At 27.5% G+C, this 24791-nt stretch overlaps 2 protein-coding genes across 5 annotated transcripts in view; both read left to right on the top strand.

The window, feature by feature from the left end:
- The first annotated feature begins 6469 nt into the window (after nucleotides 1-6469).
- The window catches only part of LOC147804096 (uncharacterized), a 41786-nt gene continuing 23464 nt past the window's right edge, over nucleotides 6470-24791 (top strand). The window contains exons 1-2 of one of the 3 annotated variants that reach the window (XM_087151927.1): nucleotides 6509-6766; nucleotides 12957-13669. In XM_087151927.1, the coding sequence (XP_087008053.1) occupies nucleotides 12979-13669 (691 nt within the window). In that variant the 5' untranslated portion in view covers nucleotides 6509-6766; nucleotides 12957-12978. Of the gene's footprint in view, nucleotides 6767-12233; nucleotides 12418-12956; nucleotides 13670-24791 lie in introns of those variants that run through there. The other 2 variants (XM_087151928.1, XM_087151926.1) reach the window with 2 other exon arrangements.
- The window catches only part of LOC147804095 (uncharacterized), a 41306-nt gene continuing 37796 nt past the window's right edge, over nucleotides 21282-24791 (top strand). The window contains exon 1 of one of the 2 annotated variants that reach the window (XM_087151923.1): nucleotides 21282-21659. The gene's annotated coding sequence lies outside the window, so the exon portion shown is untranslated. The remainder of the gene's footprint in view (nucleotides 21660-24791) is intronic. The other variant, XM_087151922.1, reaches the window with a different exon arrangement.

The following is a 24791-nucleotide window of genomic DNA, read 5'->3' as shown; positions in this document are numbered from 1 at the left end:
TTGATGCTGCGTACGGAATAATGGAACAATGCATTTAAATGTCAGCAGACAACTTGAAGAAAGGTGTCAGTACGGGATATGTCCACCGTGGAGTGTGATGCAATATTCTACAGGTCGTATCATACTTTGCACAACATTATCCAGCAGCTGTTGAGGCAATTTATCCCATTCCTCTGTCAGTGCACGGATGATGGTGTTCTTGTTTGTCGGAGGATAGTTTCGACCAGCAAGTTGCCTCCCCAAAGCATCTCAAACATTTTCAATGGGGTTTAGATCTGTTGAGGCAATTCATCCCATTCCTCTGTCAGTGCACGGATGATGGTGTTCTTGTTTGTCGGAGGATAGTTTCGACCAGCAAGTTGCCTCCCCAAAGCATCTCAAACATTGTCAATGGGGTTTAGATCTGGAGAACGTGATGGCCATACGAGGCGTTGAATACCCTCGCTGTCTAAACAATCCTGAACAGCGAGTGTTCGATGACATGTTGCGTAGTCGCCCATAAAAACAAATTTATCACCGACAGCACCACGGAAAAGACGAACACGAGGAAGTAGAACTTCATCAAAGTATCGTTGGCCCGTCTTAGTCCCATTCGCAACCACATGTAGGCGCGTGCGGCCATTGATCATGATGCCGGCCCACACTATGACACTGCATGTCGGATATCGGTCCCTTTCCTGAATATTTTCTGGACGATAACCAGTACCACTCTCGCGCCAGATCAGTTGGCGTCTACAATTTGATGACAGACTGAACCTACTCTCATCTGAGAAGAGTACGCATGCCCAGTCCTGTTCAGTCCAATTGTGATGCTCACGACACCATTGCAAACGTGCAGTACGGTGCTGTCTGGTCAATGGGACGCACACAACAGGTCTACGGGTGTATAGTCCTCCTCCCCTCAAACGTCTGGCAACAGTTTTTCGGGAGATCTGCTTTCCTGTGGTAGCAAGAAACTGATTTGCCACCTGCTGAGCTGTGGTGTGCCTGTTCCTTTTTACTGATAGGACGATGCATCTGTCTTCAGCAGGCGTCGTACTTCTAACACGACCTCCCCCTTGCCGCCTACTACACATTCCAGTAGTTTTAAAAGATTTTCACACCCGTTAAACAACACCGTCAGCGATGTCGAACTTCCTGGCAACGTCACTTATTTTTCGCCCTTCTTCGATCTTTCCAATAATTCGGCCACGCTTAAAATCATCTAAGTGATATCGGGAAGACATGCCGAAAATTTCAAGTTCGTCAACTAAATCTTTCCTGTAAAAATTTGACTTGAAACAACAACTCTCCACAACGCGTCAAGACCTTTAAAGCTCTTATCAGCGCTATCACGTGATGAACAAACGAGGAAAAAAATTTACATACGCATACCCCTTGTTACTATATCCCGCACTTATTCTAATTTTCCACATTTTGCTTCCTTTCATTTTGTGGTTGCTATAGATGATAGTGTTATCCGTCCTTAGCAATTGTCCAGTAGTGTATTAATTTATTATTTCGCATGTTCCACCATCTCAAAGAAGTCGTATTTTTAAAATTTCATTTCTTGAAAACTATTCTTCTAATTTCATTTTCAAATTTCGGATTCAGTCTCTCAAAATTACGTATGCTGAATAAGTGTAAATATTTATATACCTTATTATTCAAAATTTGTTTGACCATAAATTTAAGCATCAAAACAAATGAATAAATAAATACACAATTTTTTTTCATAGAATTGTCATTGCATATACAAGTTTTGGACATGAGAAAACAATTGTAAAATTTCTAATAATTTACGATCCTAAATTATTATTCTGTTAAAATAATTAGCGTTCAAGCTTGTTGTTTCCTAATGATTAAGTAAAAACAAATTGCCATTAGCAGCATATTTCAAAATCAAGATTCTAAATTTACCCTAACTTTACAAATTAATGTTATCGAACAAGATGTAGCTATAAAAGTGTTAATGTATGCAATTAATGTTAAATTTTTTTTAAAAATAAAAGTTAAAACTGAAAATTTTAAAAAGAAGTATTTTTACTGTCATTTACGAAAACTAGTAATATATTTTTATTAGTCTAAAATGGTATTTAATTTAATACTTTGGGCAAGAGATTTATTTAAAACTATGTTTTTTGACAGGAAATAATGTGTTAATTGCACAAAGTTTGAAGGCTAATATCAGGAGAAAGTCTAAATTATTTTAACTGAGAGAATGATGCATAGTTTTCATATCTTTGCTTGCGATCTCCGAGATCTGTGTTTAGCATGACTTCAAGAGGAGGGAAATCATAGCTTCAGCTCTAAGAGCAGAATGAACTAGCCCTTCTGTTCTCTTTAGCCCCGAATTGTTTCTATCGAATTTGAATGTACTGATTTCAAATCTGAAATTTGTTTTGCTCCGTGTGCTATGAATTGTTTTTAAAACGATATTTTTAGTTAATTCTTGACTGAACCTACCATTAATTTTCAACGACCATTTAACTGAATAAGCTTTACTGCTTGCACTAAAGCATAAGTACTTGACAAGATAAGAATTTCCGTGAAACGCCCCCCACCACTCCCTCTAAATTTGTTTCACAGGTGTTGGCGTGGGTGGAACTATTTCCACCCGGGATGCGGAAAATGTCAGTGATTACTAATGATACATTTCTTAAGACCCAACAAGAGGTATGGATTCAGCGTTCATTTAAATAAATTATTGTCAAGTTTGATGGTTGATCCCCGCTTTCCTGTTATTCATTTACAATAGTCACACATCACTTGATTTCAAAATGAGCTCTATTCCTCTGATAGGCACGCATTTTCTTTCACTTTCTCTTAAAGAAGATTTCACAATGTTTATTGTTATAACAATAAACATTGTGAAAGAGTCAAAGATAAAGGAGAGAACATGAATGCATATATTTATTCAGTTTCTATTCATTATTTGTTTTCATTCAACTTCAAGAAAAATTGGCGAGTTCCTAAGACTGATTCCATGCAAATAGCTGTCATAATTCAGTTCTTGTTTTTTGGGTGGTCTTTTGCTCAAACTGCAACTATTTTTCCCTTACGAGAAATTTCTCTTTATGTCCTAAAAAAATTGTGCTCGTTTAATTAAAACAACAATTAAGAATTTATTTAGAGATTAATTTGAAATAAAAATAACTTTCGTAAATTAGATAAAATGAGAGAAAGTTTTAGATATCTCAAAAAATCAATAAATATTATTATACATTGTGTTATAAAAAGTATTTATGATTTCAATTATATTTTATAAAAAAACGGGTGATCAATGCTTCTTTTTCTATCTTTTCTTACATTTATTCGATCGAGTTTTATAGCTGATTTAATTAAATCATTAAAATCTTTTTGAATTTAGATTTTTTTTTAATATTTTTGTCGAAATGTTCTAGCGAATTGAGGGTAGGAATTTAGTTTTAAAATATTTAATTAATTTAGCATTTATCTTTTTCAGAAATTATTCTTAAATTAGTTTTGCAATTCTCTTGTCACTAAGTTATTTTTAAATTAAATTCGCAATTTTCGTGCGGCGGAATTATTCTTGAATTAAGTTCGTAATTGTCTTGTTGCGAAATTATTCTTGAGTTGAGTTTTCAATTGTCTTGTTACGAAATTATTCATGAATTAAGATTGATTACTAAAAAATTATGAAAACCGCGTCTTTAAAACCATTTTCTTCAAATTTGGAGCCGTTGTATAGTTAATATATGTTTGTATTAATTCATTCTCACAATATAACTTTAAACTCGAATATTCTGAATTATCAGTAAGTAAAATAAAAACGATGATGATTTTTAAAATGTAGAAAAATACCTACAAATCCAATCATATAATTTTTAAATAATATGTAGGATTTCCAGAAAAAGAGAGAAGAGAAACAGTTTTTTTTCAAATCCTTAATCCCGAGTTTTATCATAAACATCACTTTTATTTTTGATAGCGTATTATTATTTCATAAAGTTTAGATTAACTTACTAACGTGTTTAAATCTTGACTTCGAAAACTGCACAACTTTCTCAAAAACTGAAGCACTCAAATCTTAATTGGTGCTCTGTGTTGAATGACAATACGAATTTCAATTGTTTAATGACGCCTACCAGCAGAAATTATCTTAAAATATAATTTAACATCAAAGGAATTTTCGAAACTTTACGTCTACAAAGAGTGCCCTAATCTTAATTAGTGATTTGTAAATAATGATGATGTAAGTTGCATCTGTATCTTTATTCGACATAAATAAACTTCTTTTGAAAGAAATGATCATTTTCTCCGTATTAAGAGAGACATTTTTAATTTTTTTCTATTATTGAATTATGTATTCTAATTATAATATTTTTTCAAAAAAAATTTAAATCAATGTTTTTCGGTTATAGATTTTAAATGGAGCGTTTTTTTTTTTTTTTTTTTTTGCTCCGAATGCACACTTTTTACTATTACTCTATGATAACTTCTTTCTTTCAAAATTTGCAAACATGAGTTTCTCTAAAAAGTAATAACAGTTTAAGTTAATTCTTAAAATCAAGAAACAAAATTTATATAAATTATTATTTAAAAAGAGAGAGAGAGAGGGAGTTTTTTATTATCTCAAACTGCGTAGTTTTTGGTCTACTAAAACAAGACACACTTTATGTAAAATAGAAGTTTCATTTAAGGACCTCGGTATAAACTTTTTATCTCGAATTCTGTTTCTCCTCCGTAACCAATATAGATTTTTTTTCCTAATGCCCACCTGTGTTAACATCCATCAATTTTTTAGTTTGTAGGATTTTTTTCTGATGTAGAGCTACAAAATGCTTTCAAAGTTCCTGTTTAAGTAAGTTCACGAAGTTCCACAAACATTATCCCATTTCACTATTTCCTGAAAATAAAGCTAACACTTTTCAATAATTACGTTGTCATTTTTTTCGAACGAAATTTTTCTTATATTGCCAATTATTTACTTCTTAAGTCATTGAAAATCTTCAAATTAAAAGTGAATGAAAGTCTTTAGAAACGATAAATAGACTAGCTGTTTTTAAAGAATTTCGAATTATTGGATAGAAGTCTAGACTGACTTGATCAAGCTCTTACTTTTACTTAATCTTCCTATTTATTGATTTTTTTGTTTAATAGGTTAATATTTACCTTTAATAATAGGTTAATATTATAGTTAATATTTATTACTTTTATATTCACGAATTAACAAACAGTATCACTAGTTCAAGGGTCTAAACTTAAATAAGCTAATTAACCACTGGAAATGATATTTTAAATTATTCAGGATAGGGAGGATGTTTATTTAGATTAGATAAATTGTGTCTGAACTCGACAAAGCGAAATATTATTTGCACTGATTAATTAGTTAACTTAAATGGAGGCTCTCAAACCAAATAGATTCTGTAATGGTGTGGGAAAATCCGAATGTAAAATTAAGGTGATTAATAAGATTCTTTCACTAAGAATGTTTTTAAGAATAAGATTCTTCTATTTTTATTCCCGGTGACCTTAGGTTTTGTGCTAAATTGCATAACTAATCTTTTCTAATAATTAAACTACATTAAACATATTAAGTGAATAAAATGTGTTAGTTAAATTAAAACACATAAAGAAATTGAAGCTCTAAACTGAAGAAGCTAAGCTTTGTTTTCTAAAGAAAAGCTGAAGTTTTTTGAAATGCTCTAAATTGTATAATTATTCGTTTCTAATAATTAAACTGCATTAAAGATGTTAAATAATAATCTTTATTTTCTGAATAGTCTGAATCCTCAATCTTTTTTATTTTATTAAACAGCACTTGTTCGTAAGAGGGAAAAACTTAGTATGCTTCAAAAATTTATAATTTATTTTTCCTGATAAACTCAATAATAATTAACTGACTTGGCAGTATCTTCTTATCTTTTATGCTATCTATATAGCTTTGTATGGTAGATTAACGTTAATATTTCAATTAAAATAGTATCGCTAACATCTTGATTATCACCGTTTTTTATACATTTTATTTTAAAAGAAAATTTTTAAAATCAAAAATTCCTTTTCCTGAACAGAAAATTAAATGTAATAGTCAAATAAAAACTAAATAATACACTAAATTTCTTTAAAAAAATAAGTTCTGTTGGGAGATGATATTCAAAACTAAGAGCTTGTTGCTCTAAGTTTTTATCAAAATGCTTAGTAACTAAGTTTAAAAATATTGAAATGCTAAATTATTTATCTTTGTATTAGAAACATTTTAACTCCAAGAAATTAATTCCTTATATAGTTGGTCCAAGTAGTTTCAATATTATTCTTTTAAAAACAAAAAATAATTAAAATTGACAATCCAGAATACAGTGTGATGTTACACATTAAAGCCCGTAATAACTAACTAATAAGATAAGCTTTATCATGATTTCATCTCTAGTTCTAGTAGAACTCTTTTGTCATTGCACATTGATAACTTATTCATATGTTGCAAGCATAAGGTTTATTATTTAGAAGGGGTTAAGATTGTATATAGAGGGGGGGGAGGGTGCAGCCTACTTCTATACTTTTGGAGACAGGTGTGAACCTGATTGGTTAAACATTCTTATAGATAAGAGCTATTGTATGACTAATTGATATTCTTGAATATTTGCTATACATCTCAAAAAAAGTATTGACCATTTAGTCTTAGAACTTCGTCTAAGAATCATTTCGTGGTGAAGAAATATTTGTTGTAGAAAATTGTGAGCCGTACATTGAACTGTCGAAGAATACGAATTATATGTTACAGGACGCTATAGGGATACTTGACGTCTAATACCTCTGTGTTGAAAAGGTAAGCACATTTAAACGATATTTTTATTTATTTGTGAATCTTGAACTATTTAATATTCTTTTTTCATCCGGTTGACATGAGAATTTCAGAACTATCAGCGAGTTTTTTTCCCCTGTTTAAGCCATTTTAATGCAATTAAAACTATTCAAAGTACAATTTGCAGTAAATTTTTGCTTTTAGTAAGCTAACTTCTCTTTTGAATTTATTTTGGTAGCAGAGTATCTAACTTAAGCTAAGTTTTAATATATTTATTTACCTCTTTTTGCTAAATAAATTCGAATTAATGTGGTTTATTCTTAAATTCATTTTTATAGAGATAGATTTTATTCATAAAATAGATAATACATATCAAGCTTATATTTTACCTATGATTTACAATTTCATGAAAGGTAATTTTTATTATTTTCAGTTATTTGCCACTTTTATTTAAAATGCTAGTAGATTTTGAAACTCGTTAATCATTTAATTTTTAAAATTTAATTCTTTTAAAATATCATTAATTTTTGCTCTAATTTTAACACAATTTGTTTTCATTACTGTTGCGGAATGCTAGTAAATTCTGATATTTTTTTCAGATTCGGTATTTTTTTATTTTCTAATTTTTATTCACTTCTTACATTTTAAAACAATGCTAGTTAAGGAATTTTTTAAGGCATCATTGCTTGTAAGAATTTCATTTTGTAGGAACTGATTCGAAGTTAAAAACTAATATATAGTCTGCAAATTTGATAATTTAGTCATTTCCAGATTTGACTTTCTTTTAATGAACTTTTTTTTTTTGTGAAATATGTTAGGATCTTTAAATTTATTCTGTCGACCTGAAAGTCAATATGTGGCATATTATTTCTAGTGGGTTAAATATTCTTACAATCTAATGGGTTGAATAATCTCGTGAGTTAAATAAACTTAAGACTCATAAAATCAAATAATTTAACTCATAAAGATCAGAGGAAGGCGAGCAGATTGTGCTTACCAATTAAGCATTTATAAAATTTAGAACAAAACCTTAGGTGAGCACACACCTTTATGGTTAAGTTTAAATATATCGTCTATTTGTACTTAAATTTATTTTTGAACCAAATAGGGGGTCTGTGTATCTAGATTATAATTCACCAGTGATTTACAATTTCATAAATAGTAAATTTTTAGCTATTCGTCACTTTTATTTAAAATGTTAGGAGTTCTAGGTTAGAATTGAAGGTTATGAATTGTTAAAAACTACTACTCTCTTTAGAGTATGCAAAAAGAAAAAAAATTAAAATGGTATTCAGATATTACTACTATTTTATTTAATTCTCACCATTTGTATAATATTGTCCTTTTTGTTAGGTTTACATATATTAATCATTCTTAATTAGTTTAAAATTACTTTTAATATCTTCGGCAATTTGAAACTGTTTCAATTTATAAGGTGGGTCATCAGACTTTTAAAGAGATACTTTGGTTTCAACTATGTACAATTTGTGGCATATTATTTCTAGTGGGTTAAATATTCTTATAATCTAATGGGTTAAATATTCTCATGAGTTAAATAAATCTTAGCTTTATTTAACTCATAACAATCAGAGGAAGGCGAGCAGATTATGCTTACCAATTAAGCATTTATAAAATCTAGAGTAAAAGTTTCGATTCCTTACGTGAGCACACATCTTTATGGTTAAATTTGAATTTATCGTCTATTTATACTTAAATTTATTTGTACTTAAATTTAAAATTTTATTGATTTAACATTAGCATAATTTTTTTTCCATCACTGTTACAGAATGTTAGTAAATTCCGATATTTTGTTCAGATTCGGTATATTTTGTTTAGATGAATTTTTTTTATTTTCTGATTTTTCCTACATTTTGAAACAATTGTAGTTAATGACAGACTTCTTACATTTTGAAACAATGCTAGTTAAGGAATTTTCTAAGACATCATTTCTTGTAGGAAATTACTCTTTTAGAAATTGTTTCGAGATTAAAAACTATTATATAATTTATAAATTTGAAAATTTAGTCGTATCTATGTAAATCGATAAAAAATTACAGTGAAATTAGCTACTATAATTTAAACCTAACGTTACAGTGCACATAAATTGTTATTTCTCGTCTGTGTGCTTCATTATTGATGATTGGATTTATTTCTTCATAATTACAAAAACGCATTTTCAGGCAATGTGACACTTCTTTAAAAATATTAGTTTAAATTAAACTTTTTTTTCTGTAAAATGAGGAAGGATTTTTAAATTTATTTTGTCACGCTGAAATTCCAATGTTAGTAACGTTGTTTTCTAAATGTTTTACTTAAATTTTAAGTTTAAAAAAAGTCGATATTTAAAATCTTTTTAAAATCATCATCAAATAACACCGCTTTTTGTTAAATTAATCATGTTATTTCTTCCTTAGAAATAAAAAAATTCAATTTTTTTAAATATAAACACAACTTTTTATTACATTGCTTTGAATAAGTTTCCCCCATTTAAATTGTGAGGCTATTTTATTAATCTAAAATAAACATGTAGAGAGCTACATTAAGAGTTTTTCATTATAAAAGTCAAATTGGACAAAATTAAAGAGGTATTATTAATAATGTTCAAATAAAAAAGTTTGACTAAAGTAAATCAATAAATGGATATTTTTTAGTGCTGTAAAATAGTTAATTTCATTAATAATAAAAAAATATGTCAAATAAATTCATAATTATTATATACATTGTTAGAGAACATTAAAAAAATGCCTGGTTTTTACCTAAATCACAAAAGATAGTATTCAAATTAAAAGACTTCATAGGAAAAGCCTTGAACTATGTTATTTTGTAATTTAATCAACCAATATGTAAAATCGCAAAAGAATGAGAATTTTTAAGGGCAATGGAGCTTACTATAGTGATAATCTGACATTTTTTATAAAACTATTCCATTTAAATTTAAGATACATCATTATGGAAATTGCGGTAATTACTGAGAGAATAAGTGTGTTTAAAACTACAAGAATATGGTATTATTTGTTCGTGTTTTTGAATCTATAGAAACACCAAGAAATACTGGAAATTTCTGCCGAGGAGCTTTAGAATTAATTTTGCTATTGAACTATCTTAAAATTAAATATTTGGTGTGTTCCATAATATATTAGATATACATCTAGGCGTAATTTGATTATTCATTTTCACCAAGATTTATTTCAAAACCAAACAGTCTGTGCAAGAGTTATAAAGCTATGGGGCCCTTTTAAAGTTAATGTTAATATTCCAGCCAATCAATTTTTAGTACATCTAGGTTAGAATTGAAGGTTATGCGTTGTTTAAAATTATTACTTTCTTTAGAGTGTGCAAAAAGAAAAAAAAAATTAAATGGTATATTGCCATTTTTGTGGTATGTTGTCATTTTTGTTAGGTTTAAATATATTAAAAATTCTTAATTAGTTTGAAATTATGTTTAATGCCTCTGAGAATTTAAAACTCTTTAAGTTTATAAAATGGATCATAATACATTTAGAGAGAAACTTTAGTTTCATATTTAGGTCATTTTAAAATCTCAGAACCATATACTTTAAAGTAGTGATAAGCCAGGTGTTACCTTTTTTAAAAATAAATTTAGGTATAAATTGAAAGTTAGCAACATAATAATGTTTTGCCTCATGAAACAGGGAAAACCTGAGTACTTTCCCTATGATAGAGACACACTTTAAATGAAAAGAGTAAAATTTTTAATCTTAATAATCAGTGTATAAAAGTAATATGAGTTGTAAAATATACACTTTTTTACACATGATGATAGTTTTTACCGCAATTAAAATGTTGTCGGACAAACAAATTCCTTAGTAGCGATTGGATCTTCCTTTTTAGCAGTTTAATGACTTAACAGTTTTATCAGTTCAAAGTTATTCATTTGAAGATCACGCTAATGTTTTCAACTGAGAAATATTCTTCTTCATTATAACAAAATTTATGAAATATTTTTTGTCTCAAAATCATGCCAGTCATTTTGTTTCAAATTTTAGACTGTTGTTTAGGAGATAATCTTAGTTAATCTTGTTTAAATATTATATATTATGAATTAATAAAATATCATATTATTAAGTATAAAGATATATTTCCATTAAGACTTGAATAAAATTTTTTGACAAATTATTTTAATGTTACTTAAACCAGAAATTTGTCATTACTTTTTTTAGAATTTTAGATTTTTGTTTAGGAAATAATATTAGGTAAGGTAATTTAGTACGTTTGTACGATTTTATATTTCAATGTATAAAGATAAATTTTAATTGAACCCTTTTTTGAATTTCGTGAGTGCAATATATTAAGTGTTTGACCTCAGAAATGTTGTAAGACTTTTTTTCTTTTCATTTAAATTTTAAGGAGTTGTTTAATTAGTTATGTCAGTAATGATAATTAAAATGTATAATATTATATTATACATAAAATTACAAAATAAGTTTTATCGAAAATTTTTCTTAAATTTTATGAAAACCTTTTTAGGATTTTTTGCATCAGAATAATGTCGATACTTTTTTTTTTCTTCGTTTCTTCAAATTTTGGAATGCAGTTTAGAAAAAGATATTAGAAATGTTATTTAGAATATTTGGTATTATATTATATAGTAAAGTATATAAATTTGTTTTAAATGGTTTTTTAATTAAAATTTAGGAAAGTTTTGGAAAGCTTTGGATCTTTTTTATTATCTTGTTTCAAATTTTAGACTCTGATGTAGGGAATAATATTAGTTAAGTGTATTTGAAACGTTTGGCATTTTATATTGTAAAGTATGAAAATATTTTTAAAATAAAATTAATGAAATCGTTCTATAACGAGCTTTAACTCAGAAGTTTACCAGCCTTTTTGCATTGAAATTTCAGGCTGTTCTAATATCACTGTAATAATGTTTTTATATCACTGACATCCGGTGGTTTAGTGGTAGCGCTTCGCACTCCTGTGCCACAGGTCCGGGGTTTGATCCTCGGTCCGGGGTTTGATCCTCGGTCCGGGCAAGGTTGACTCACTCTTTCATCCCTTAAGTGGGTGGATAAATGAATAAATACCAAGCATGCTTGGGAACTAAACACTGGGGGTCCAGCGTTTGGCTGACCGCCTAACCCGATCATCTGCTCCTGCACCCCAGAGCCCAAGATCAGGAAAACTGAGATGGGCACAGTAGGCCTTGGCCCTCTATGGGCTGTCGCGCCACTGAGTTTCTTTTCGTTTATATCACAGAATCTTGTTTTTTTTTGTTTCAAGATTGTGATTTAAGAAATGAAGTCTATTTGCTCAAAATTCAGGCAAAATGAGAGTTAAAAAGTTTCCTGCAAACTCATGCATAGCAGATTTTTACTTGTTTTTTCTTTTTTTGTCCCCGGTTTTCAATTTTTACGTTACTTTTTTAAAAGAGTAACACACATATTTTCTGTAATTTATCTGGACAATATCAATTTTTTTTAAATGCTTTTTCTTCTTGGACATATCTTGGATAGCTGATGAAATGCTTTAAAATTTTATTTTAGTTTAATAAAATTCATTTGAAATGATTATAGTCACTAAGACTTAGAAACAATTTAGACAAACATGTAAAGCCTGATAATAGTTCCGTGGTAATTTCAAACGCCGTCAAAGATAGATAAAATTTGCTTAGTTATCAACTTTGAATATCGAACGAATCTATATCTCCTTGGGTTTGTACATAACAATTTATATTTAATAAATAAATTACATTCCAATTACTCGAAAGATTGTTTCATCGGCAATTGACAGGACTACAAGTGTACTTTAAATCTTTATTTAGTATAAATTTTTTTATTAGAATGAATCTGTACTTATTTTATTAAATAGTTTGAAATATAAATACTAAATGTAAGCTAAGAGGCATTAAAAGAATTTGCTGCTTAACAAAAATTATGCAATTAACATTTTGAATTTAAAATATCAGATTTCCTGAAATTTTACTATAATTGAAATTAGTAAACAAATAAAAATAACTGAAATTAGCGAATAAATCATAGAGGAAAATTGTAAATGTAATAAATATTATACATAAATTAAAAACTTTAAATAATGACTAATTTAGTAAATTATTAGCTTGATTATGTTAGTAATTAATCAACATTTCGGCCTTATTTTCAATTAGGAATTTGCTCATAGCAAGGGAAAAAATAATTTAATAAATGGAAATTTTATATTCCCACTTTTAATTGTACCCTTTTTTTATTTTCAGGCTTTGAATAATATCTTAGATCATGACAACTTGCAGTCACTCAAGGTTTTTGGAAATTCGAAATTCGTATCGTAGAATTATTTTTGAAACACCAGAGAAGATCAAGAACATCCAGGACTCAAACACGTTGAAGGCTGAGACAAATGCACCTGTAAGAAGTGCCAGTACCACAAGTAAAAGACGAATCAAACGCCAACAGAGAGCTCTTGTATGCCGTCCACGTGAAGAAGAGGCATCGCATAAATCTGTACGAAGCAATGAGTTAAGTGATTTTGAGGACTGCGCTCTGTGTTTAAACACCGAATTTGACTGGCCACATCTCTTGCCATGTGGGCATATTTTTCATAACGTGTGTGTATCCAATTGGTTGAAACACAATAATACTTGCCCTGTATGTTTTCGAAATTGGGAAAATCAAGTTCATACCAATCAAGTGCCTAACTCTCATTCTGATGATGACATGCATGGAAATCCTATACCTGACGCTTTGGATACGAGGGTACATATGCCTTCCACCCGAATTAATGATACTTCAGAATTGGATACCTGTAGGTCAGCAGATAAAGTTCGTAGTGTACTCAGAGGACGAGTTAAAAAGTCTATTCATCGCAGAAGAAAAGTTCGAGCCCTGCAATCGATTGAACACATGGCACTTAAAAGGGAAATATTGGATAGTGTCTTTCTGAAAAACTGTGTTCCAGTATGTGGTGTTTCTGACGTGCTGTCACCTGATGAACCACAGTCCAGTGATCCTGATATCATAATTGATGGTGAATTCATATTGATTGATTGCACTGATTCTATTGCCATTTTTAGGGAGATGTTATACAGGACAATGTAGAGTTTGAGAGTCTCAGTGAAAGTGTTTAAACGTCATTTTAACGATTAGTTCGCCTATGATTTGAGTATTATCGTCTGTATTTTTGTAAAAAAAATTTGTATATTCATTTTTTCTCATTATTACATTTAATTTTTGACATAAAGTCTATCATTGATTTTTAATGCTAATTAATTTTATTGGAATAAAAATTAATTTCATGTCATTGCTGAAAAAATTAAATGATGAATAAATTTTTACCATATTATAATTTTGCTATTTTATACTTATTCCATCAAACATAAAAAAAATTAAAATGTCAACTTTAATTTTTTCAAGATATTCATTTTTCCTTTTGATGAACTAATAGGAAATTATTACATTATTTAAAGAGAGGTACACTGTTAAGCTTAAAATGTTATGGGATATCGGTACATGTATAGTTATTTGGTTCTTATTGTATAGTTAGTTTTTTTCATGTTTACATTTAATTTTTGACAAGACACTATGATTAATTTTTATTGCACGTTACTTTTATAGTATTATAAATAAATTTATTTCATTGCTAAAAGAATAAAATTTTACTATTTTATATTTTATAATTATTCAAAAAAGCAAAAAAATTAAAATGTCAACCTTAAATAGTAAAAGGATATTTATTTTTTTCCTTTGATAAACTAATAGGAAATTATTATATTACTTAAAGAGAGTTGGAATGTAATGAATGTAATTAAATGTAATGAAATTTCAGAGGGATACAAAAATCTGAAATCATGTATGCACACATGTTATGTTTCAAGAAATGTAAAAACAGAATAAGTTTCATACAAAAGAAAACTTATAGAATTAGAATAAATAATAACTTAGAGAAAGTATAGAATGTAGATTTGTTGTATAAAACTAATTATTGATTTTAAGATTGCTATTACAAAAAAACTCTTGCCTTTAGAAAAATGAATCTTTAAAGCAAAATCTTAAATTTTTGAATAACTACAAGTAAGTGAAGTTTAAAAACGTTAAATAAACTTTCCAAATTTGTTCCTAATACTTAAATTTTTCAAGTTACATTGAAGTAAATAATGGTTACAAAACGCATATCATAGCCCACCTGATATTGTTCGAACCTTTTTCGATGTTTAGAAACAGTTTTGGGTGAAGAAAATGACGTATATGCAATCACAATTTTGTTTACCTTTATGAACACGCATATTTTCCTGTTTACTTATTTGGAGTCTGTACTCCAACTTATTTTAAACTGTTTTTTTTCGCTTATTTTTTATTTAGAAAATAATAAATTTATTTTCTTTAAAACGATCTTTTGCTTCGTACCCTTTACTATGGAGTACACTTTAACCAAATGCTTAAAATGCACAATATGGCAAAAGAAAAATAATTAATTTTCTAAATTGATTAATCGATTCTATATTTTCTGAAGAAAAAGGTGCATCATATGTAATTTATTTAAAATTGGATTGGATGCAACATCTAAATACTGTTAAAAAAGCTGAATTTGAACTAAGTTTTATAACATTTGATGTATTAGTTAGGCTTCAAATTAAATGTCGTTGCCGCTTAGTGGCATAGGAAGAAATCTTCAGAAGGAACAGAGTTTTTTTTTCTTCCTTTTTTGATTACGACGAGAAAAAGGTACAAAGAATGCCAGGAAAGTGCTCCAAATAATTACAATGTATTCCTATCACCCCTAAGAACATTAAGAAGAATTTAAAGTAATAATTTTATAAGACGCTTATAAAATTGTGATTTTGATGAATGCCAAACTAAGTAACTTCCGGAATCAAGGATCAAATTTTGACTCTTGATTTTGGAATTTTTTCCTGCCTTTGAATCGTTAATGTATTTTTCGGATAGAATTTGAAACTTTGTAACTCAAAAATTAGTAATAACAAAATAATGATCATTTTAGAAAAAATTTCTATTTAATAATGCTAATTAACCATATTTACTCATTGAGAATCTTGTCTCAATGTACAAAAGATATGATATAAGTATAAATTTTAAGTATGTTTAACCGAAGCTTTAAATTTGAAAAGAGCGAAACATATTTGAGTTAAAATTTGAATCACATAATATATCGATGAAAACGTAAAAGGATTTAAGATGAAAAAATACATGTTAAGAAAAAAATTATTCAACAATGAATCACTAGAATCATTCCCTTCCTATTTGAGTTTATAATTTGCTACGAAGGTCTTTTCACTTTTAAAGCATTTTTGCATTTTTTAAAAAAATATTGATTCCTAATTTTGTAATTTTAAAACAAAATCAATATTTCGAAATTGCTTTGAAATTGTTTGCTCCATTCTTTCTTTAGATCTTGTTAAGTCACCTACATTAGAGGAGAAGTAATAATGCAATGACGAATTGAATAAAAAAAATCAACTAGTAGAACATTTCAAAACTAATGCACTGCAAATAGTTTTTAATGGTAAAGCTAAATCAAAATATTATAATTATTCAGTTATATGATATCATTGGGGAGAAGAGAAAAAATAAAAAAGTAGAATTCGTTTATTAATCGCCAAAAGTGCTAAACTTCTCTTCTTGAGAAGCGTGTAGTTTTGTGGTAATCAGCAATTTGTTAACACCTGTTGCTCCATCTCCGCAAACTTATGATTTTGAATAGAGTTAAGGGTAACGTATATCCCCCCTTCCTGTCTTTTAACTATCAGTGAGTTCCAGTTAAAAAAAACGGCATTCTGAAAAAACTGGGGATGAAAGGCCATGAATTCTGCGATGCTGTCCGAATGATAGGGATATGGCCGACTGACAATAATACTTAAGTTTTCTGTGTCCCTCAAGCGGTCAACTTTAAATGCAAAATCTACAATTCATCTTTGCACCTGAAATTTTATGTTTTTTAATTTAAAGCAATGAATTACGATATTTTTTAATTGTTATTTAATTAAAATTAAATGAGGTACACCGACTTTTACTTATAATGATACTTATAAAATCAAAGTGCTTTTATCTCAACTTTTTATGGTCAAATTCACAAGAATGGAAGCATTACTATATCAAAACATGACACAACTGTTCTTTAATAAATTTATTATCGCTGTTTTTTTTAAATTAAGTTTTGTTGGGTATACAGTTAAAATAGTAAAAAATTCTGTTTTTTCTTATCTGAATAGCTATAAATTTATATTCTCTTAAGTATTGAAGGCCTAGGAATAACACGAAAGAAAAAAATTGCATTCGTAAATTATATTTCATAGAGGTATCGAAAGAGTGAGAGTTAAGAAAGTTACGAATCAAGAAGAGCAAAGGAATCCAACTAAAAACTGAGAGTGAATTTAAATAAATAATAGAATGCTTATTATAATTTAATTTTAATGATCATTCCTTAAGGAAAATACATATTCAATACCTATCGAAAAAAGTTCTATATATTTTAAAATGAACTTTACAGCAAAGAAACAAAGAAATAAGTAAACTTTCAAAAGTTTTTTCATCTTTAATTTTAAATTTAATGAATCAAACGAATGCGCTTATGTTTTCAAACTCTTCTGTTAATTAAAAAATTTAGTTCTTGTTCAATTAAAACAATTATAGAAAAATATGATAAATGCTGTAATCAATTTTACTATTGCTATTAATGAATTTGAAATTTTCAACTTGAAATTAAGTTCACAGAGCAGACATCATTCTGATAGGCAGGTAGTCAAGTATATAAATCATTAGCAGCTTGAATTCTTTTTATTAAATGGGAAAAGTATTCGTCTGAAAATGCCATTCTGGTGGAAAAATAATTATTTTCGTACTAAAATATAATCATATGGTATTTAAACCATTCATTCGATAATTTTTTCCTTTAGTATGGTACCGGTTTCATACAATTCCGTTTTTCAAAATTATAGTTCCTATTACCACACATTTAATAGAAAAACTAAAATTAAAAGTAGATGGAATTTAAAAAAAAAAATTATGAATTTTATAGTTCTCTTGGACTTGTTTTTTTTATACGTTAAATTTTAAATTAGTTATAGAGGGGAGAAAATTTTAAATTAGTTATAGCAATGAAAAGTTTGTCCCACGTTACAGCGTCCTCTTAAGTGACATCTAGCAGGAAATAACCCCTTAATTCACTGCATTTTAAACCAGCACTCGCTGGGAGATCTGCCATGCGTAATGATTGATTACTTAGTAATAATATTTGATTATTACTAAGTAATTAATATTTACTTAGTAACTTAATATTTGATTAGTGGTTTCTTCTGACATTTTGTTCCTTACAAGACTTTCCAATGATTCATTCCTATTTCAGATTCATACTTTCTTTTAATTTTTTTTGAAGGAAGAATGCTATTATGCAGTAACAATTATAGTTTTTCAAATGAGTGAAAGTAAATTCAGAAATTATTAACTCTGTTCCCCATACATTTCTGTTCATCATTGTTTTTCCTACAATTTCAAGATACGTGGTATTTTCCCCAAAATTATTTAGTTCAAATAACAATGATGTTTTAGTTTCCTGTGACGCTTAGGTGGTCTTCTTAAGATGTAAATATTGCAACTCCTTTTTTAAAAGGTGTTCTTTCTATGCCTTTAAATTTCGTTTATTTTTTAAGATGAAAAGTAAAGCTACATTTTAAATGTTATTTAAGGTATAGGGGAGAGGGGGGCACATGTGAGCAAATTTTTTTATTTCCTCATTTTTCAAAAAATATTATCAATTTCTCAGAATGAAGAAATCTATATGTTTAAATAGTCTTTTCTTCGTCTTATGGAATTTTTTGAGATTTTTCAATAAAATATTTCTTTACTTTATGATATTTTAGAAAAATGACTTCAATTGTTCACATGTGCCCTTATTGGGGGCACATGTGACATGGCTGGGGTACATATGAACATGCTTGGGGAACATATGAACAAGATTAAAAACACAAAGCAATCATCATATTCCAAGGAAAGAAATTTTTAATATAACAGATATAGATACGCATTATACTGAGGGGGTCGTAGCTTGCTATGTGAATTTAAATTGTGCAACAGTACTGTCAATAAGAAAATAATTTTTTGCTGTACAATAATTTTTCTGCTGTTGGGCTTTTCGCAACTTCATGTTCCTCAGGAGTTGTAATGGGTCTTTTTCTTTCTTCTCTAATACTCTGTCATGATTTTTTTTCATTTTTTTCTATCTTTTCATTTGCAGCTTTAGCAATTCTATCTTTCTCAGGTGTATCAGTTAATAAGCGTAATGCGCGATTAACCATTAAAAAAATTTTTTTAAGAAGAAATTAATAAATTAAATATGGAAAATTAAATAATAATAATTTTAAATGCATGCATATTTTTTAAACTTATAATATTCTGAGGATAATAATCTTAGTACTATGTAGGGGCACATGTGAACTGTTCACATCTGCCCCAGTTGTTTTGTTCACAAGTAAGCCATCATCCTTCTTAAACCTAACTTGAAAAATAAAGAATTTTTAATTGAGTAAAAAAAAAATTGTCATAAACTTACCTGAATTACCTCATATAATGGTCTGCCATAGTTAATTTTAGTTTATTAGTTGATTTGTACTATGCTTTCACTTGCAGAAGCGAGTGATTATAATATATACAACACCAGCTGATACAAAGAAATTGTCAGAATCGAGCAACAAAATGTCTCATTGTTCTGAAAGTTTTGCAGAGAGAGAACTAGTACTGCCATCAATTGAAAAATTTTCCAGATTTTTTATTTTAAATCATATTGGTAAAACATACTATGTTCACATGTCCCCCCTCTCCCCTATACAAATAGAATTATTAAAGTAAAATGATCTACATATAGAAATCATAAATAGCTTTTATTTTTCATAGAAAAAAATTAGGAAATAGAAAAAATGAATAATAAAATTATTGATGCTTTAAACCAACGACATGTTTTTTTTAAATATCCAATTGTTTTAAAACACGTTCTGAAATGAGATAAAATTTTTTACTAAATAGCAAAAGGAAACTATCATAAACAAAAGTTGTATTATAAATTTATGTACTAATACTTAAATATTTTATATTTTTCTATCTCTCTTTCCGTCTTTGTATGTAGCAACTATTTTTATATTTATTATTATATATTATTTAGTATCTTAAGAATGCCAATATGCTGTTATTGATTTGAAGAGTTAAAAAAATAGTATTATTTTTAAACTATTAATGTTATTTAACGTAACGTAACGAAATAGAACATTTTGATATCGAAATTAGGAAGTATCCTATAATGAAAATTTTTGATTCTTGCCATGGATAGATTTTTGATAACTAGGAAAAATATATATTAAAATTAATTTACTACGCTTAGTAAAGAAATATAAAAATATATATATTTTTAAGGCTTTTAAATTTTTCGATTCATGTTATTCGGATATTGAAGTTTACAACATCGGCAGGATTTGCTTGATTATTTTTCATCTAAAGTATAAGAATAGAATACATTACTCAATATCTTGATACGTAAAAAAATTGCTTTTTATTAAAATGAAAATAAAAGAAAACATGGAAAATTTATACTAGTTAAAGTTTTAGATGAGATTTCTAACAATGTAATTATCAATGATTTTAAGTTTTGCATAAATAAAAAATATTCTTTATTTATTTTTTATAATTTATGGAACTTTAGATACACACAAAAAAGATTTTTCGTAAAAAAGTTTAATTGTGATAATTACTACCTAATTATCCCAATAATTGCAAAATATTTAAGTGAGTTTTTTTTTTTAGTTTTTCCCTCGGTTTGGTCCGAAACATATGGTTACAATTTGAGTCTTACATCTTTGTTTCAAACTTTTTATTTAGCAGAACTTAATTGGGGTAACTACTACCTGATTATCCCGATAATTATTAAATATCCAAGTGAACTTTTTTTAGTTTTTCTTACGTCTGATCTGAAACACACAGTCAAAATTTGCGTCTTTCATTTTGATAAGATGGGCTATTTAGCAATACTGCCTTTCTTGCTAATTACCCTGATAGATAAAAAATATTGAAATGATTTTTTTCCTTTTTCTTTATATCTGATGCAAATTAAATGGTCAAAATTTTAAACTTTAATTTTCTTAAAAACGCGTAATTCTGATATTTTTGTTAATTATTACGATAGTTAAAAATATCGAAATGAAAATTTGTTTGTTTTCATTTTTTTTCCTATATTTGATACGAAATTGGTCAAAATTTGAGACGTGATCTAAACTAAAAAGATTTATTGTTTTAAATTAATTTTTGCAAATACTTCGTCAATTGATCTTAAAGATTTTGTGCATTTTCCTCATATTTAATAGGGCAGAGATATCATATTATTATTTGTCTTTTTCTTCCAAAGACATTAATCCGAAGACGGATGACCATCATTAAATTCTGTTAAGTTATGGTCAAGCAAATATAATATAAATAATTTAATTCAAATACAAAATGAAGTAAAAAAGGGTGGAAATCATGGTGGTCCAAGTATTCCTTTCTCATACTCCCTTACCCAGGTTTCACTTCGATTTCCTTTCCAGCTCTTGTAGAATTCTTTATCAGTCTATTTCTCATAAATGGGTAATATGGTGTTAAAATGAAGTTTATTGTTAAAACGGGGTTAAAACTGTATTCAATGGAGGGGGGGGGTACTGCCTCTACATGGATAAAGCTGGGTGTGTACCCGATTGGTTAGAAGTTAACAGATAAGAACTATTGTGCAATTAATTGGTATTCGTGAAGTATTGAAAGTACATCTCTTAGAAAGTCTTGACCATTTGGTCTTCAGAAATCGTCTGAGAAGCATCTTGTGGTGAAGAAACATTTTCAATTTTATCCGTAAAATAGTTCAGCAAAATAGGGAGCATCAGCTACGAGATTCTGCAGCAATAATTAACGTCTTCATCCTGATCGCAAATAGGGTAAGTACATTTAAATGGTTTGTTTTAATTTTTGTGAGTTTATAAATTATTAAATTTTATTACTGAATTTGTGGGCTTATTGAAATTATGATCTGTTTATCGATTTTAAGATTAAAATCTTTTTTTATTCTGTTTATACCGTCTGCAATATTGTTAAAATAATCAGATCTTCGGTGTTTTAAGTTAAAGAGTATCTTTTTATGAAGTTGAATTGAGATGAATTGTTTTTGAATTTATTTAAGTAGCCTCATGTTCATTTGAAATTTTTTGAAATAAATTTATACTGATACTTGTTGAATAGAAATAAATTAAATTGTACGTTTCATTGCATTTTAATAAAAATTTCTTTTATTCGATTTTAGCCACTCTTAGTTAATCGCCAATTTGTATTTAAATGAAATATTTATAATAACTCCAATTCATATTATCTTCGAATATGTATTTACATTTAGGAAAATTAATGTTTTTTTCTGTTGACTTAAGGGGTAAATTTTGTGAGTTTAATTAAAAAACAATACTGTGTTGATTTTATTCAAGTATTATTAAATTTAGATACTAATAGGGTAATTTGTTAAATAGAATTTAATTAAATAGCATGTTTTGTTCTGTTTTTATAAAAATGGCTTTTATTTCGCTTTGTCCACTCTCAAGTTATCTCTCTTATCTTAGCTTGTCCCGCCAAGTTATATTTGAGTGTTAGGGATATAATTATTTTAGTAAATTTTTTGTAAATTGTTAGTAAATTTTTGTTAAGTTGAATTAAAATAAATTGCTGTTGAATTTATTTAGGTATTAATATTGAATTTAAGTAATTCCATACTTGAAGCGAAATATTTTTAAATGGACTGATTTTTTTTTTAAAAAAAAGAGAGAATTTAACTAAGGTAGTTCTCACTACATTTTGTCATCTCTCGGTTAAACACCATGATATACGTATTTGTTATGTATGTTAATATTTGAATTTTCAGCGTTTTTCTTTAAACTTTAAAGGACGTATTTTGGCAGAGTTAAATTAAATGAAAACCCTGTTAAATTTATATAGGTAACTCAATATTTAAATTTAACTTTAAATATTTAAAAGTTTTCCCAGTTATTTGCTACTTTTTATTAAAGTTTTGTCAAAATTTATAGCTTGGTTGTTTTCTGAAGAAAACTCCTTTGTTTTGCAATATAGAAGAAGATTTCATTCCATTTTGTTCACCCTCAGTTAACCATCAATTTATATTTAATTGTTAAGAATATTAATATTATAGTATGACTTTCTTTTTTTTAAATTTGAGAGTCATATTTTTGTGAAGATGAATCGAATATAAGTGCAGTTAAATTCCTATAGGTATAGTTCAATATGTAATCTTAAATATTCTTAAAGAAACTTGTGCTGGTTTTTGTTGGCTAGAATTTAATTAAATTGTACGGTGTATTGTATTTTTGTAAATATAGCTTTTATTCCCTTTTGTTAGTTATCCACCCAGTTATCCACCAAATTATATTTCAGTGTTAAGTATATTAATATTATAGTTCGCGCCTTTTTTTTTTTAATTTGAGAGGCATGTTTTTATTAAAATAAAAGTGCAGTTAAATTTATATAAGTATAATTCAATATTTAATTTTAAATATTTTATCATGCACTGATTTTCGTTTGCTAGAATTTAATTAAATTGTAATTTGTGCTATATTTTTATAAATATAGCTTTTATTCCATTTTTTATACTCTCAGTTATTCATTTAATGGGTAAATTTTTTTGAAGTTGAATTAAAATAAATTACTGTTCAATTTATTTGGGTATTAAAATTAAACGTAGCTGGCTCAATATTTAATATGAAATATTTTTTATTAGATATAGACTGATTTTTGTTAAAAAGAATTTAATTAAATGGAATGTTGAGGTGTATTATTATTAGGTAGCTTTTATTCCATTTTGTATACGCTGAGTTATCAATTCATTTACATTTAAGTGTTAGGAATTCATTAATTTGCTGCATTTTTTATTTTATTTCAAGGGGACATTTTTGTGAGGTTAAATAGAGAATTGTTAAATTTACGCATGTGACTCAATATTTCATTTCAATTATTTTCAAATAGAAATATAATGATTTTTGTTAATTAGAATGAAATTAAATGGTATTAAAGGGGATAATTTAAGTAACTCAGTGTTTAGTTCTAAATATTTTTTAAAGAATTTATGAAAATTAATATTACAAAATATTATTCAGTTAAATGATATTATGTTGGTTTTTTTTAAACAAATTGGTTTTATTCCACTTATTGTTCTTCTAGTTATTTCTTAATTTTTATACAAACGTTGTCATTGTCCTTTCATTTCTTTGTTTTGTCTTCATATTTTATTTCACTACTCAGCATTTAAACAATATTTAATTCAACTTACTGTTAAACGTATTGTGTTCAAACTTAATTATGTACTATTCAATGTAATCGTACTTTCTAATATATCTATAAAGATTGAGTTTTATTCCATTATCCAAAGTAGCATTTAAAACGTTAGCAAAATTCATAACTTGTGTAATTTTTATTTATTTATTATTTTTTGTAAAATTGATTTTCCATCTGCATTTACACATGAATTGTTAATTTAAACATGTATGACTTTTTAAAAAAATGAGGATAGATTGCTTGAGGTTTTTTTTGCAACCCAATTTTTTTAACAAGTTAAGTTTTTTACTCAGAAAAGTAATCAAGTGTTGTATTTAGATAAACTTTTTTTGAAACTTTATTGCTTGTAGTTATATAGTCTTTCAGATACTTTTTCAGGAAAAAAATTATATTTTTCGAGTTTGTCAATTTAATAATTTAACTAATTGTTAGTAAACCCATCGGGCGAGTATTATCCATACTATAGTATAGTATATACTTGTCCATTGTAGGTAGTTTTAGCATGCTTTTCATATCAATTAAATTTGTTGAAGTAATTCGATTTTTTTCAAAGGATTATTTCACTAATAATACAAGTTATTAGAATAGTTACATTCAAATTTAATGAACTTATTTCTATAATGTATGATCAAAATTTTCTATTTCGGTAACTTACGGACGATATTTTTAAAAACAATTTTGTTGCATTAATATTAATTTTCTTTACTCTTTACTTGCGTTTTTTTTCTTCATTTAAATGA

Source organism: Parasteatoda tepidariorum, chromosome 9 (assembly GCF_982258835.1).
Source record: "Parasteatoda tepidariorum strain Cologne lab strain chromosome 9, Ptep-v5.0, whole genome shotgun sequence".
NCBI lineage: Eukaryota > Metazoa > Arthropoda > Arachnida > Araneae > Theridiidae > Parasteatoda > Parasteatoda tepidariorum.
This window is presented reverse-complemented; position numbering and strand designations above follow the sequence as displayed.